At 36.6% G+C, this 18093-nt stretch overlaps 1 protein-coding gene across 1 annotated transcript in view; it reads right to left on the bottom strand.

Moving 5' to 3' along the window:
• The window catches only part of PLCZ1 (phospholipase C zeta 1), a gene marked incomplete at both ends in the record, with an annotated part of 39400 nt that extends 34339 nt beyond the window's left edge, over window positions 1-5061 (bottom strand). The window contains one exon of the mRNA XM_083860130.1: window positions 4863-5061. Within this exon, the coding sequence (XP_083716256.1) occupies window positions 4863-5061 (199 nt within the window). The remainder of the gene's footprint in view (window positions 1-4862) is intronic.
• Window positions 5062-18093: the final 13032 nt, after the last annotated feature.

Here is an 18093-nt window from a genome sequence, read left to right as displayed (position 1 = left end):
TTGATCTTTTCCAGTCTTTCAATTCATCATTCCTTTCCCCCCTATTTTCAAAAATAACCTTTGACTTGTATTAGTCAAGCTAGTTACAGTCAATTTTCTAAGAGCTTGGATTTGTCAACCTGTCTTCACTGACCTGATTACATCATTTAAGAAGGTCCTACCCTGTTTAATCCATATTTTTGACTAGAGATCTTACTCAGATTAATAATATTAATAATATTACAGAGCTGACTGTACTTATTGCATCAGGAATTTCTTTGGTCTTCCTTAACTAAGAGATTTGCAGGATGCCTTCTTGCTACCCTGATGACTTTTGAAAAGTGTATCCCATTTAGTATCTTGACTTAAATTTATCCATGTGCATGTGTTATATTATACTGTACTTCTAACAACTGAATTAATTTTCCACTTTCTGGATCTTTAAAAACCATTTTGAATTTTTTTACATTACTCAAAACAGAATACACTCATCCTGTATGCTTTGCCTATAATGAATTCCACAAACTGTCTGGATTTCATTTCTGATTAGTTTCTTTTTCATGATCTATATATTTCTCTGAGCAATTGTAAGTAGAGCTGATGACTCTGTGTGTGTGTGTGTGTGTGTGTGTGTGTGTGTGCGTATGCACACGCATTTTTTATTTTCTAACAATTCTTACCTTTTCTGCATTAATTTCTTAAATTAGTGAAAAATACTGGCTTTTTAAAGTCTTGTGCTTTTTTCCTGAATTATTTATTATGTTCTCCTGGCTTTTCTTGTCGTTGACAAAAGTTAAATACAATATTCTCAAGAGAAATTAGTGTTTAGGAAAATATGCTGATGACCATAATCACCCAAAAATGAACATCTAGTCAATATGTAAACTTGTGGACTCCAGCAAAACATTCAGCTCATATCTCCAATCAACAGAGTAAAAAACTTTGTATTTTTACAGAGCTTATTCCAGGCCCTTACACTTCTGAGGAATAGCACAGCCGTACTATTTTCTGACCATTTACAGGCATTTTCTGCTTCTACATTAAAGGAAATGGGACTTCATCTCCATAACTATTCCACAGTGAAAAGACTTTCATCAAGGTCTTACATTTTTACCCAGGAGAAACCTCAGTCTTTTTCTCCATTAGGACCTTTTAGCAGTAGTGAGTGTGCACACACATATCCATTGTAGAAAGGGAAGGCAAAAAAAGATTTCTGTCTTTTTGTTGCCTCTTTTTGTTCACAAAGTTCAATGATATTTTTTCTTGCCCCCCTCTTTTGGATAGTATAGAATTCATTTTATTAATAGTATTCTTTTATATTGTTTGGAGTTTTAAAATATGATTTAAGAGAAAATGATTTTTCTCATTCCTCCTGTTAAGGTAAACTCCATCATTGCCATATATAGAAATACTGCCATATCAGAGAGGAATTATGGATATAATCTGAGTATTTGAAAGACTCAGATTACATTATACATTATTTTTTAGGGTTTATTACATTCTGCTTCCTTATTTATCTTGGAGCTTCTTTGAAAGTATTTTTCTTCCTCTTCAGAAAGAAAAAAAACCGAAAACTTTGATAAGATGTTTGCTGCCCTGAAGGCCTGGAGCACCCACACTGAAGCAGAAAAAACAAGAAATCACTCTGCACTGGCCAGAGCCTCCTGCAAGAGTCGTTTCCTCCTGAAGGGACAGAATACAACCTGCAGCCCTGACAGGACTGGGGGAGAGGTGTCTGAACTGAAGTAGAGACTGGGGAGTGGGGAGGAAAAAGAGCCTGAACTGAACTTGAGACTAGGAAATGGGGAGAAAGGTGTTTCCCATATTTTTAAATATGTGTGGGTGTTCTTTGTTTCCTTAGAACTAAATTAGTAATTAAATATCTGTGTTCCCTTGCCCCCAGAGTGAGTGAAGTGGATACAGATACATTTACTGGGAATTTTAGGAGTGAACTCAAGAGAAACACTTGCAATCAGAGACCAGGGTATTACTCTGCTATATTGAAAAGAGGAAGCTTTCAATCATTGTTAAAAGTCAGGCAGAAACATCATCAGATGGAATTTCATACTATGAAATTTGACTACTTTACATCAGAATGAAACATTCATGCTCTAAAGGGAACAGAAAAGAGAGAAGTATTTCCTTCACTAAAGTACGAATACAGTTATTCCTTTTCTACTCTGAGTTTATATTCTAGGGAGGCTTTTTTCTCCCTTACCCACACTTATAATTGGTGCACACTGGAATAAAGTAGCTATCTGAAGAGCAGTTCAGTTTTCGAAGGGCTTATAATCACCTTGTTATGAAAATTTTCCCTGAGACTGGGAAGTTACACACCCTTTCATACCTCTGAACTCTTATGTCTCACAAACCCAGCCACAACCACTGTCTTAGCTGAGATTTTTAAGTCATCTTTCTTACTTCACATGATTTTTTGTGAAATCTGTAAGAATTTGGCAGAGATGTCTACTTTATTAAGTTTGACTTACATTCGCCAATGGGATCAAATGCTCCCTTCTGCAAATTTATGCTCTACATCCTGCTCTGTCTCTCACACACATGCACAAAAAAAAAACCAAACCAAAAAAACCCTCATAACTGTGTATGCTAGGAATAAACTGAATGGTTTTTTGCTTCACAAATACATTCTGGATTACTCAAAGTCCTTATCTCACAGAAGCACCAGGGTTTTATTATTCTTTACAAAGCAAGTTGGTTTTTTATGACAGGATTGCATTTTTCCCCTGTTTTTTGTATTGCCTAGTGGGAAAGTAGGCAGGAGTAGAGTCTTTGAATGCCACTACATTGTAAATAATAATGGGATATACCTTCTTATCCTCACTTTGCCTCTAATCCTATCCATGTAAATGAGCAGTATTTTTAAAAAAAATACATATATACGAAGCTTTAAAAAAAAGCATTTAGTTGGCATGTTTTCTTTAATCTCATTTAATGAGTCAAGGCTTCTATTCAAAAAAAAAAAGTGCAGAAAATGGAATGCTTGGGAAGGACAACTGACATTTGGGTGTTAGTGAGACACAACTGTCAGGTGTGAATCCCATATTCATATTTTGTGATCAATTCCATAGAAATGGCTCTTTCTGGCAAAAATGCAAGCTTTTAGCACACAAGTGAAAAAAAAATCTGTTAGTGTAGCATTTTGACATTAGACATTTAAATCGTACAATAAAACTGAAAGAGTAATTCATTCTGCACTCTCCTGAACTAGCTACAGTGCCCACAGAGAGTAAATTCACAGTTATCTGGCTCTGTAGCTTGGGAAATCTCTCTGCACAAATGTTAGGGATGCACTAAATGCTACAAATGGATTTATTTAAATTATATGTAAAATGCAGTTATTGTTTCCATCCTAATCTTGACATACCAGGGCTATCACATTTATGAGAGAACGGTCATTATTATTAGCAAACCTGCCAATCAAGTGTCAAAACCTGCCCTTTTCCCTTTCTGTAAAACACAGGGCAAGGGTGACAGATGAGTCCAACAGATCACCCTGATGAATAATGTTCTGTAACAAATGCAGAACGACAGTTACACAAAATGGTCTGTCAGAATACCATGTGAATCATCTTTCATGTCAATCATAACTGGAACTTTTCAATAAATAAATATGTTTGAGTGGGAGTTTGAATTCACTTTCAAAAGAGCATGAACAATACGGAGATTATTTTGCTCAGCAAGATAATTTCCAATTACGAGACAAATTTATCACAGGTGAAGAAACAAACAAGAATTTGGCTCAGCATCTGAAATTTAAACCAGACATTAAATTAAACATATAGAAACATAAGTTGATAATAACAAAGGTGTTTTCTAATAGACTGAAGATTTTTCATTGTTTAACTGTGTTATAGCTTTTAACTTTCCCATCAAAACAGGTAACACAAAATAAAAGGAAACTTTTAAATTGGTAACTTGTAAAATTAGTAACCATTAGTTCCTCTGAAAGAGCAGAATATGTTCAATAAAATATAGTCAAATTTGAAAAGAAACCTCAAAGACAAAAAGCATAAGGAGTCACATGTTTTGCAGCTATCACTGGACAGTAAGTGCCTCTTAATGAAACACCAAATGTTCTTCTGCTTTTCCTTGAAAAAGTGACATTTTCCATTTTCTTCTTCCACCACAAGTCAGCATAGAAAAACCTGGGTTATTATCCCAGAAGAAATATTTTCTCCTTGGGTTTATTTTTCTTAACCACTTATTAATTCCACCCATTTTCAAAGTCTGGGGACCAAGGAAATGAAAGAATTAAATATATTCCACTGAATAAAGTAACAGCTTGTAACAAAATGCAGTTATATCCTTTTGATAGCTTAGCTGTAGATTTTGCCACAAGCTGAAACCGGTGAGACTCAGCAGAAATGTTACACGCCAACTTGAGGCACCTTTAAATAGGTGAAGAACATGTCACAGATCTATAAACCCCTCCTCATCTCAGAGTTCTAGAGATTCGGAAAGGGTGACCAGGCATCTTCTGCAAGGACGTCAGAGGGACATAAAAGTCTTGCCCAAGGTGTTGCATTAAATGACTCAAGGGAGAGAAGACAGTGTAACGATCAGACAAGAAAAATGGCAGATAAGAACCTTAAGAAAAACAAATTGAAAATGGTTTCTAATGAGCTGAAGAATAGAACTTATAGAAGGACTTGGAAAAGAAATAAAGAAGTGACAGAAAAAAGGAGACTGGGCAAAGGAGAGCACCATGAAAATAAATTAAAACACAGGAAGAAAAAAAAAATAATAAATAGATGAAAAGACATGCTTTTAAACAAATAAAGATATGAGGTTTTGCAAAACGCAGTTATTGAAAGAAGCACAATAAATAAGGGCTAGATATCAAATAGTTGAACTTTGCATACCTTCATCAATAGGTTCATACTTCATAATAATTTCTAAGGCAGTTGTTTCATTAGCTTCAGTTTGAAATTGTTCTTTTACAAGAAATTTAAGGAGCTGGCCATCAGGTAGAGTTTTGCCATCTGTTGAGTAAGCCTTGAATAGTTCTTCAAATTCAGGTCTGTGTACAAGAGCTCGATAAATTGCCTTGAAGTCATCCATGCTAATTATATCTCCTGTATGTTTGTCAAGGGTTTTCTGAGAAAAAAAAGTAACCAAAATAATAATAATAATAAAGATCAATAAAACAACATGCAATTATACAAAGTTATGCACCAAACACTCATTTATAACTGACCATAAGAGTAAGAATCAGAGAAGAATCCTCAGGCAACAGTGACTACAATCAGATTACACTCTTCAACTTTTAGATTATATTTTGTGTCCTACAAATATTTTATATCAAGTAAAATGGACCATGTGACACAATTAGCATCTAAATAAGTACAATAAAATTAGATTTAATGCATTTTTAATATTCAAACACATTGTAGAAAATCTCTAAAATGCTATGAATTAAAATAAATGTGCAGCGTAAAACTTATCAAGTGGAAAATACATTTAGTATAATACCTCTCCAACAGCTATTTATACCGTATTGTAAATACTGTCAGTCAAATTTGCATACAAAAACAACAACTAATAATCTTAAAAATGAAATAAAGATGACCAAATTATCAGGAGATACAAATCTTTCAACACTTCAAATAAGAAACACTATTAAAGTTTGAAGACAAGATATTTTGTAATAACCTATGACATCATGTTCTATTCTTAACAAGCCAGAATGTTTAACTTAGATTAATTATTCACACTTTCAGGATTCGTGAATTGTAAGCTTGTTTTCATAGAGCTTACAAGATGTTAGCAGAGTAATTAATTTCAGCGTTTCTGTATAAAAGCCACTAGAAAAGTTAAAAGGACAAAATAATTTGAGTAGAACAATACTTTTTTACCATTTCTGCTTTTTACATTTTTCTCAGGTTTAACGATTCCATTTTTCCTTTAAAATTTTCCACTCAAAATAAGTAACTGCATATGCAATATAAATGTTTCTAACATTTTAGCCTGAATTATTCTTAAAAGTTGCCAAATTAAGAGAAATCTGCTGACAAAATTGCTCACAAAAATCACAAACAAATGGCAATCCACTGCCTCAGTGATTATCACTGTAAGCTGATGAAAATTCCTAATTGTTGTCTCCTTAAACCCAGAGTGCCAAAGAGGCCAAGTTGCAGGATCCAGAACGTGGCACTTACTGTGGCTGGTTTGGCTTCCACAGAATTATCTATAAACAGGAAATTTCTTCCTTGATCAATTGATCAAGGCTTTGTATTACTGCTAAATTAGATTGGTTTTGAAGCCATACCATAAAACCTAAAATTTTAGTGATCCATTGCTAGTTCCTTCCTACACAGTACAGTTCCTACTGTCCTTCTGCACAAGACCAGCAATAGGAGTAAAAATATATTAGATAACCGAAACAAGTACAAAATTAAATTTCATGAGGAGTTCTAGTGAAAAAAAATCTTATAAATCAGTAGTTCAGTATTTGCTTTGAGTTTGTGAAAGAGAATAATAATGATCATTTTTAACAGAGATCACTAGCAAGAAAATATTTCTGTACAAATGCCAATTATACACATTTCATTACTGCTGAGAAATTCTCTGTCTAAGGTTGACATTCTCAATCCAATTATTAATGTTTTTAACAATGCTGCAAATTTGCTCATAATCATTAAGCAGAAAAAAAATACAAACTTATTTTGGAAATAAACCATTTATCAGGACTTGGAAGATGTTCACTTAGTTACTGGCACAAAGAGAAGCTGGGCAAGAATTTAAAGTTGCTATTTTAGTTGCCTCTTGATGAAATACAGGCAATAATACTACACAAGAGAGCTCTTCAAATAAAAGTGACAAAAATCCTGTCACTATAAAAAGATAGATATATATAGATATATAGATATATATAATCTTATAATTTTGGGGGGTAGGCTTTTATCATTCCTAGTTTTATTAATGCACATCAAATCTTTGCTGTTCAAAAAAAGAAGAGACAAGGAGTCTTGAGAGAAATTATATGAAAATTTATTATTCCTTAAAACTTTAATATTCACAGTTCTGATATTGCTCAGAAGAGTATTACAGTAAAATAAACTCAAGGAGAATGGACAAGAAAATAACAGTATTTCTTAAAATTAGTTTTCTCTAAAATGCATTTTGCTATTTATAACCATTAGATCAACTGCTGATGTGTGGTTACTTACAATGATGTTAGTAAGGTTCCCTTCTAGAATTCTTTGAATTTTTACATGTTCTTACACTGATTAAATATTTGAGTCCCCCAAATTACTGAAGACCTGTAAATCTTCCTTAAATAGCAAAGAACACCTAACAGTACTGTTATAAATAACTAGATCAGGCTATTGAATACAATATGTAGTTAAGTACAACTAGATCAGGCTTGTTCTTTGCAGGTCACTTCCCTCAAATAATTCCTGTCTTCTCTACCCACAGCTGACCACCTCTCTCAAATTCCTGCCAGAAAACAAATTAGGGGGAAGATAGAGGAAACAATGGGAAGTATTTTTTAAGTTCTTAAGAGATTCTCTAGATTGGCAACTGTCTCCATGCAGTGCAAGTTCAGAAACCACAGGAAGCCTCTTTAGCCAGGGCTGAGCTCATGGTGCTGTTCTACCTTGGCTTGACAAGGCAGACAACAACAGGAGAGGAAGACAGGGTGAGGAGTGTAGCGGTGTGGAATTGGAAAACTTAGTGCCTTCCTTCTCATGACCTAGAAGTTTCTGACTTGCCATAGTTAATCGTCCTCTGCCTAAATCAGGACAGAATCAGCCAGCTGGTTGCAACACTCTCAAAAGAATCATATACATCTAAATGTGTAAATAAATAAATACATGTATATGTGTGTGTGTATATATATATATATATATATATATATATATACACAAATGAGGTAAAAGGGAAAATCTCACATCTTTTGAGTCATTACATGAAGGACATGTATACCCAGTAAGTGTCAAGGCATTCAGTTTTGTGGTGTTTGCTCACTGGTACAAGATCTGCTGGGCAGTAGTTTGCCTACCTACACCAAATTAACTTATTAAGTCCAGGTTCTAGCTGTATCATGTAACCTTCATGGAAATCTCTTAAACACTGCCAGTCTCAAGGCCAAATCGTTTCCCTTCTTAAATACTACAGGACAGGTATAGTGGAGAACAGAATGAATGTGTGCTGGATCTAAAGCCTGAACAGCTCAGACAAGTCCATCTTGTCCTCCTGGCAAGAGGATTTTTAGGAAGTCACTCTCACGGCTCTGTCCAGCATCAGACAGGCACGTCTGGGCTCATTAGCTTGATTACAGAATAAGCTAAATAGGATGAAACCAGAATACTTTAAGTTTTCTCAAGTGCAGTCGTGTTACAAAAAAACTGGGAATCAAAATCAACGTATTTTCCATCTTACACTGATTTGTTGTGGTGAAAAGACAGAGTTGAGAGGATGTCAGTCTCTTCTCCGAGTAACAAGCAGTAGGACAAGCAGAAGTGGACTCAAGTTGTGCCAGGGATAGTTTAGATTGGCTGTTAGGAAGAATTTCTGCACTTGAAAGTGTTGTCAAGCATTGGAACAGGCCGTCCAGGGAAGTGTCTGAGTCACCATTCCTTGAGAGTACTTAAAATAACGGTATTTGTGGTGCTTAGAGGCAAGGTTTAGAGGTGGACTTTTCAATATATTAATGGCTGGAGTCAGTGATCTCAGAGGTATTTTCAATTCTAAATGATTGTGATTTGAATGCAAGCCCTGGGTTATCTATTTTACACAAAAGACCTGGAGGAGGAAAATTCTCTGATGATTTTGCACACCACACTAGCGTGAAATACATTTCCCAAGAATTTAACCCAAAAAAACAGCAAATGTATGATGTGTAACTGAATTTCTAAACCATTAATTGCCTAATGTACATACACCTTACCTTGAAAATATGTTTTAAATGGTCTTCATCAAAAGGTATTTGCATTTTTTCAAGCAGCCTCATACAACCCTCAAAATCAATATTCCCAGTCTTGAAATCATTCTGAATGAGACTCCAAAACCATGTATGAGATGTGAGGTTAAGGAAGATTCTGGCCCATGAAATTGCCTTTTAATGGGGGTTGGGGTGTGAGGGAGAGAAGTTTAATTTTGTTAAACCTAAGAAGCTTGTGCTTTCCTTTTCTCATGTTCTAGAACATCCTTCAGACCACCTTCTGACCTCTGAGAATGCAGCAGGCCCCAAGACGTGCAGGAAGAAAGAAATTTCTGCTCTGTCCTCAAAGACTGGGAGGGCAGTGACCAGAAGGGCTGAAGGGAGGGTGGGAGGGAGATCAAGAGGTGATCAGGGTGCAGAAAGGGGTGCAGTGAGAGGAGAGAGAGATGGGGAGGCCGAGGGGATTCTGCAGTGGCAGGGAACGGTGGGGAGTGCCACAAAACACCAAAGACTGAGTGATCCCAGCACTGGGCCCACCCAAACATCACCAACCAGCCCTGGCTGAGGGGACTGGCTGCCACAGACCTTCCCTGCCACCCTCCCGGGGTCCCCTGTGTGCCCAGGCCAGGTCTGGGCCTGAGGGAAAGAGACACATCAGGGAGAGGCCCAATGGCAGCTGTGGCAGGGCAGGGAGGGAGAGGAGGAGGAAAAGTCAGGAGAGGAAAAGGATATCTGTTCTCATCCATGGTCGCTGTGCATCGCCTACTCCTAACTGGGGCTCACAGTGGGCTCCTCATGCCACTATGCCTGGGCAGAATGGCATGGAATGTTCGCTTCCCCATCCTTCCACTGTCGCTCCAGAGCTGCTCTGGTGATGTCACAGACTGCCCAGCGCGGGCCCTTCCTGCTGCTGCTCCACCACCTGCCACCATCTCCTGCTTTTTCCTTCCAGCTCACAGCATCTGCTAGGCCCTGCCCTGATCCACCCCCCTTGGGATACCCCCATCCCCAGCACGGGTGCCGGGAAGGAGCCGTGTGAGGCAGAGGAGGCCTTTTGCAGTGCCAATGTCCTCCTGGGCAGCTTGGCCAGCTTGTCCAAGGTCTCTCTGCTCTGCTCCGAGGTGACGGGCAGGTGAGGCACGAGGCTGTCGCCACAACACCTTCCCCCAAATAACCAGGAGCACTGTGCTACCAGCCCACTGCAGCCACGTAAGGGGAAATCCCTTCTTTGGGTCTTGGGGAATCAGCTGACTCCATGGCACAGGGTGATGGTGGATGTTGGAGAACAAGGAGAGGCCACCCCAGAGCTCTGCGAGGCCACCTGAGCCCCACTTCTCTGTCCTCAAAACCAGCCTGGGCAAGAGCAGCTGTCCAAGTCCTGCTTTGAGTATCAGCCTTCAAACCACTGGGACAGCCTTTGGAAACCAGGCTGGACTTTCTCCCTGACTCCGTTTCCCACTCATTCTACAGAGATCCTTCTCCAAGCAAACTGCTTCAAAGTCACCAGCTTCCATGGAGCTGTCAGCAAGCCTGAGTGAGACTCCAAATGTGACAGACCAAAGGCAGTTTGCCACAGATTTTATGAAACTTGTGAAAGCTGAGGACACCAAGTTTTGTATTGACATTCTGGAAAACATTCAGGTTTTGTCAGAGGATATAAGGGGGGACAATCTGTCGAGGAATTCCCTGTTACTCACGTGTTTATGAACTGGAATAAACTATGGAATGATCAGCATCTGAACACTAAGGTCTCCAGTGCTGAAGTGCTTCAATGCTTACTAAAAAACTATCTTTGATATGATGGTGTAAATAAAAAAGGAGGAAAAAAAGACAAAATGGGGTTGTTTAATTGATTTATCTCTGGATCACTCAGGAGAGTACAGAGACTTCCATCAGTCAATCACCACTTCAAAAATAATTCAGGTCTGCAGTGACTGGAAAAATTTTGCTTGGTTTTGTTTGGTTTTGGGTTTTTTTCTCCACTTTCTTCATGTGGTTTTCAAGTACTTTGCCTGTAATGGCCAAAGTGTCAAAGGCAGCACAGTGCTACAGGTGAGATAGTCAGCAAATTCTTACTTTCCCTTGTAATTTTAACCAGAACTTTATTCACTTATGTAACTTCACACCAATGAAACACTGATTATAAGAAAGTTGGTAAGGTAGATTGGCAAAGATACTGGGACATTGCATCTAGATTTTTCTTTTCATTCCTACTGAAACCCTGTAAATTCAGCCTTCAGGCTTTGCTTGCACATATATCTCTGAATCTCTTATCAGGCACATGAACAAAAAGAAGATCAGGACACTGGAGGAATAAATTTCTTATAGTTAGTGCAGAAGATATTTCAGGACTGACCAGGGGTGTAGGCTGGCTGTTGCAGCATTAAAGAATAAAGTAATGCTACTCCCTCTCTACCAATATTTATTACAAAGGCAAAAGGAATGCATATGATTTTGGTTTACTTTCAGACTATGATAATGATTCTTTCCTAATATTTATCACAAATTATTACAAATGCTTACCATCCTTGCTGTTTTCTGTAAACATCTTTTAATTAAATTTTCAGCAGAAACAAAGTTTAGTTTCAGGAACTACTGTAAACACTACACTAAAAAAAAAAAAAAAAAAGGTGTGAAGCATCATTCTTACAAATATTAGATGTTTTTAATGTAAGCATAAGATTCTGCTGTTGTTCATCACAGCTGGTGGGAATTGCAGTGCCACATGGGTTGAACAACCCCTTTTGTAAATACTCATCTGCAGCTTTACAGATTCACTGCCCACTGGCCATGATTGCTTTCATTGTCTTGGTTTTAAAATGTCATAAAGAACTAGGCATTGCTATGGTTTAGAGGAGAAAAAAAAACATTGTGCAAAAAATGGGCATCTTCAGTCTAATCTTTTGAAGAAAGATGAAGATTTTTCACATGCAGTGCCCCCCAATTCAGAAGGTTCCTTTCTATGTACCTGGATATGATCCTTAATTTCCCAGAGAAACCAATGCAGTTAAACAGGGAGAAAGCTGGAACAGAGAGAGGATTTTCTGTGCTCCCTTGGTTCTTCAAAGAGAGCTACATTACCTATGGGTCATTCTCTTTTCACCCCACAGCTGCTACTGAGATCCATCCAACAGCAATCCAGTGTCCATGTTGCTGCTGGAGACCATTCAATGAACAAGCAGCTGTCTTTACATGGAATTTGGTTGAATATGTGATCATTTCTTCATTGGAAGTAGAAAGTAATTTTATTAAAAATTATACAACGCAGAGCTGCTGTAATGAAGATGGCCTATTGGGAGTGTAGTTTATATCTGCAGTACCAAAAAATAGAAGAAATTTTGGACATAGATTTAAGTGCTAACAGAAACAGATGTAACAGTAGAAATTCCGGATTGGCGAAAAATCACTTTTTTCCCCAAGTATTGAACATGAACAAACAATAGGGAACAATAGAGAACAATGAAACAAGTTTCAGTTTCAACATTTATTCCACCAGATCAATCCCTTATGAGGTGCAAATATATGACATTTTGCAATATACTGTTTGGTTCTGTAGAATTAAATTCTTTCTAAATTAAAATGCTATTTCTATATGGCAAAACTGTAGCAAGGAGGGCAATAATAAAAAGCATTTAATATTGTAGTATCAACCTATCAGTCTACTTTTATGAACTTTTCATTTTCTTTCAATTTCCTTTCTCTATAAAAGAGGGAATCTGTGAAATCAGAATCTGCAACAAAAGGTGCTTAGAAGGATGGAATTTGAGCAGAGTAAATGTTCTGATCTGACTGAAAATGCTAACTCATTTTTTGCTATGGAATTAATCTGGAAAAGGTAATTACAGAAGAGGCCTTGTCAATTTTCCCTCTACATTCTCCAGGATGTGCTTGGATTTTTTTTCTTTTTAATTTCTTTTGGAAAATGGAAACTTGGGGAAGAACATATGTTATGAGAAGAAACTGAAGGTGTACAACTGCATGGAAAACTTCACTGTACTTTTATTTATACACTTTTGTGGCTTTGAATGTCTGAGATTTAGTTGCAACTGCTTGCCTTTTTTTGTCTATAAGTGATTTTTCTTTTGTTGCATAGGGAATACATGCCAACTTTCATTATCTTTATTCCTAAAATAGTCTCCTTTTCTCTATAATGCTTTGAAAACCATTAACTTTCTTATACCTGCTTGCGAATACCTTTTTTTTTTTTTTTCAGTTCCTTGTATTTTTACAAAAGAAATGCAGGATTGGCACATATATGTATATTTATCCATACAACAAAAACAGAAATTCAAGTTGCATGAGGCAGCAGTTTTCCACTGCACTCAGGAGTACAGCACACCTGGAATTGAGACTCTGTCCTATTTATAATCAGAACTCTCTGCTGAAAAATGTTTCCTTTGTGCCTACAAAAATATATTATCATCACGGGTCTTTTGGTTCCACATGTCTTGGGTTGCTCCTGAGTGGCCATGGTTCTTTGTCACAAGGAGATCACCTACTCCATAAGTTCAGAACAGCTTTAAACAGAGGTATAATTTTCTTTCAAAATTAAACAAGAATTTTGTTAAAACTCTGTTCCTCCATTTTCAGGCTTCCATACTCATTGGAATCACTAAGTTGGTACAAATGTACCTGAGCCAAATTGGCTCAAATTTTTTATTTCTGATAATAATTTTGAATCTGTCATTAATTGTTGCTGTAAAGAAAATTATCATTTTTACTATGCCAGTAATAGTAGAGTTTAGCTCGGACTTCATTGTCAGCTTACAGCTGCATTTAAATGAGAAGACATTTAGTATTTGGATTGAATGTTTAATGTTCACATTATGAAGTTTGCTTCATGTTTTGCTAGTATACAGCAGGTGGAAAACCATCAAAATGGAAACACTTAGTGAAACAAGCGTAATGATTTCATTTTCAAATATATGTGTGGAATTAAAAGCTAATTTCTTTTTTGTTTCAGAATAGATAGATAAATCTGTAACAGGCAAAAAAGACTCTAGTTATCTGCTGGCAGAAAGGAAAGTCTATCAATATTCCTAGTCACTGGAAGAAATTCATGTTTTCCTCTTAACATTTTCCAAAAATTCTTTCTTTCCTTCATTCATGGAATGGAAAAGACAATTTTTGTAAAACAAATCAGCTTGCTTGTATGTCTTCCAACTTGTAGTCTATACTAAAATCTCCACTGTATGCTTAATTGTCCATTCCTTTCCAAATTGTAGGAAAGAAAAGAAAATATTTTAAAACAGGGGAAATAAAAATGAAGGAAATCCAAAGATTTCTTTCCAAAAGGAAAAAAAAAGAAAATACTATTTTAACAAAGAGGAAATAAAAATGAAGGAAAACCAAAGAACCTTCTGTCAGGTGTCTCTCCCTCAAACAATCAACACATTAATGCTGCAGCTATAGTAAGACTAAATTCAAGAATTATTTTCCTTTTTACAGTAAGAATGGTTTAAAATGTTCCAATAAATCTGAAAAAGCAGATTTATTACATGCCAAGTGCAAGGTATTTTCTAAGTCTGTATGTCAGTATGCCATTCCTGCCCAAATAGTAGATTTTATAGTCCTTTTTAATGAAAGCTTCGGAGTTATAAAAAATGTGGAATGGTTTCAAAAACTCACTATTTCAAAAAAACACTATTTGTGCTATTCAAAGCACAGTAGCCTGGGATTCTCCAAAGTTACGATACATGTTTGTTATAGAAAGACTTTGGAATTGCCACTATAGAAAAATGAGGGAATAAGATACAATAATAATATTTTAAACAAATTACCCATGCCATATTAGATCATTAGTGTAATCAATCATCCTTGAATGGAAAAATCAACCACTACACATCTTTAAATTAATACCCAGAAAATATACTGTGATTTTTTTAGGATCCTGGGATCCTAATAAAGTCTGCTGACGGTGACAGAGATTGCAGATGAGACCTGTCTAGAGGATGTCCCTCTGTATGTCCCCAGAACAGCATGTGAGACACATTTTTAGGGGAATGGAAGGCCAGTGTCTTGATTAGATTAGATTTGAGGCAACAATAGTTGGCTCTAAAAAACTGAGGTAGGGATTAATATAATTATATGCGACCCATGGTCAAAGCAGCCATGATCCCAAGTGAAATTCTGATGGTAGATGCAGTTTTCTTTCACAAAAAGAAAGAGCATTAGAAAACAAGAAAATTTCTATCCTGGTTGAAATTTAGAATTACAAACCTACATCCTCAACACGCCGCTGTGCTCTCATGTATGACAGCTTTCTTTTCTTCAAAGATTCAAGATCTACCTACACAGATCACAGATCAGTGCACCAGCCCCTGGCAAGCCTACAGCTATTTAGGTGTGCTCATCTTCACTGGCAGAAAGCAAAGGATCAGAAGTCTTTGCTTATTCACTTATTCATCGCTTTTTCTTAAACACATTTTGTTTATTTTTAAACACAAGAAGTTTAGAAGCCTGAGGAAGACAAAGCATCAAGTATAGTGCTGCTCATGTAATTTTACTGTTATCTGACTTCTGAGACACAGCCTGCCCACCAAGGAGTTAGACTGTGACCCAAATACATAGATCAGGCCATGCAGAGTCCTACACAATAATTTAAGATGAAAATATGAATTTGTGTTCACAGCCATTTGGGTTCATGGCTGGAGACTGTTACAGTGGTCCCTTCTGGCACTAATCCTCCAGTCATTTTACCTGGGCACATGGTGAACTGCCCATTTCATATGGCTCATTTTTTGCCCACCTACTCACATTTCTTGACTTTAGAAGGCAATGTTTAATTTGGGGTTCTGTTGGCACAGGATGTTGGGACTGCATATTGAGGAACATACCCTACTATGGGAATTCAATGGCTGAAAGAGTCTGAGTACCCCTAGAGGTTAAAAATCATGAATACACTACAAGCAACTTCTCTTTGAGTGAGGACTTGACTGCTAAACTTCCTAGAGACTAGGTTTCAGTGAAAGAAAAAAAAAAAAAAAGTAGTAGGCTTCAATAAATGTCTTTGATTTCAGATAGAAATGCTTTGTTTTTGAAACAAGATAATCAAAGCAAAGATGAACATACTTATAGGGGTGGAGGTGAGGATATTTGTAGAGTTTTGGGGTTTTTACCCTGCATTAAAGATACTCTTATTAGGATTTCCTCTGAGAATCTCAGAAATCAGGCTCACAGAGAAGTAAACTCTGCTGTACATGCCTTGAACAGCTGTATTTTTCTTTATGTACCATTGACTCCATGGATATTGAAGCAAATGTCATAGACAACTTCCCGTTAGAACCAGGCATGTTCCAAGCCATCAAGTTTCCTTATGCTGTCTTTCTTGCTTTATAGCATTCTACAGATGAGGAAAAATGGGTTTTTGTTTCCAGTGCTTACGAGTTCATTAGTAAATATCTTTTACAAATCCCTGTGATTATTTTTGAGAAAAAAAGCAATTGCCAGTTCACTGAGGATATTAATTTTATTTAAGAACTATATTTCACACAAGACTTCCCATTTTCAACTTACTTTAATTACATAGTCATTAGAGACAGATATGAGAAGCACAGCTTATTTGAAGCATTTATTATTCATTCTTGTATTGTTAATGAAGTAATGCCTGAAGCACATCTGCAGTAAGAAGTCACCTTCTTGTTCATCAGTTTTTCAAGTCCATAAAATAAATGTGATTGCTTCAGGTACTGTATTACACAGATTCAGTACCACTGCTTTCCATATTAACATCTACATGCAAATTTATTCTGTTGTTCTTTCTTCAATAATTAACAGTATCTGCTAATATATTCTTGCTCAGACCAGTTCCTTTAGTGATTATCATCCAGTGCTGTATGTATTCACTGAGCAGCTATAGTTTATTCTTTCCCTTTCCATCAAAAGGTCATTTTAAAGACACAACATGCTTTCTATGATCTGTAAGCCCTGCAAGAACCAAGCTGTTGTTTCAGCCTCTGGGCTATAGTTCCATATGCCTAAATCCATTACGAAATATGGATTTATCTGAAGCCAACGAAAAGCATAATTAACATTTTGGTATTTTGTGTGCAATAATTTATTTTCTGTTATCAAAGTTACATAGGCTGCCAAATGTGTGATACAGATTATGGGACAAACTGTGCTTAAAATGCAGGTTCTTTCAAAACAACCTGTTATTTCCCATGAAGTATTCATGGAGAGAAAGAGAAGATTAAAATGCATAGGCTTGATTTTGCCTTCAGCTCTTTTCTGGCTCCTCTGTTTAAGTCCCAGCTCAACAAAGTACTTAATTGTTTGATTAATTACAATCATTTGACTATTTCCACTGAGAGGAGTAGTATGATATAGGAACCATGATGCTACAGTTGGTTAAATTTGATCATATAAAATTAAGGACTTGATAAAGAAGGTACAGAGACCAAGAGAAATGTTCCTTTCTTTTGACTGTGAACTTTAGACCTGCCTGGAGAATGTTGCTCCAGATCAATTTCCAGTCTTTTGCTCAAATCTGTAGCTTAATCTACATGATTCTGCTCTTTGCTGGGGTTGTTTTATTTGTTGTTGTTGTTGGGTTTTTTTGTTTGTTGTTTTTTTGTTTTGTTTTGGTTTTTTTGTTTGTTTTTTGTTTTGTTTTATTTTTGTTTTTGTTTTTGTCTTTAATATACTGTATGTTGATTCATTTTATTTAAATTAATACTACTAGATCCAGAAATGTTCTGAAAAGGCAAGAAGCTACAGTAAATGAAATGCTATTCTTGCTCTAGTGAAAAGCACAACAGTCAAGTGAGGCACCTTGACCATTTAAGCAGACCATTTAAGCTCTGAGCAAGAGTGTTCAATGTCTTCTGAATTTGAGGACACTCAACTGTGTGGTTCAACTCATTTTCCCCCTGAAGTTCCCTTACAGCTGTAAGAAAACGTTCATGTGTGCTACAGAATGAGGAATTTGTGGGCACAAAAGGAGCAATATTAGCATCATTCCTGACATAGCTGGAAGGTAGCTGGAGAGCTGCATTCTGGTCACTTCTTCTGCACCAGGAAAATACAAAAGCAATCCTTAAAACACTTTCCATACTGCTTTTGTGGATTCAGAAGAGTGAAATTCTGTTTCATTTCTGTGAGTTGATTGACCATTATGTAGTGGGAAAGTAAATACATGAAGGACTGTGAGCCGGTGAGATTCTATGAGAGTGGGGGCTACTTATATGTTTTCAGATAACAGGGGT

Source organism: Zosterops lateralis (genome assembly GCF_965231275.1).
Source record: "Zosterops lateralis genome assembly, chromosome: 4".
NCBI lineage: Eukaryota > Metazoa > Chordata > Aves > Passeriformes > Zosteropidae > Zosterops > Zosterops lateralis.
This window is presented reverse-complemented; position numbering and strand designations above follow the sequence as displayed.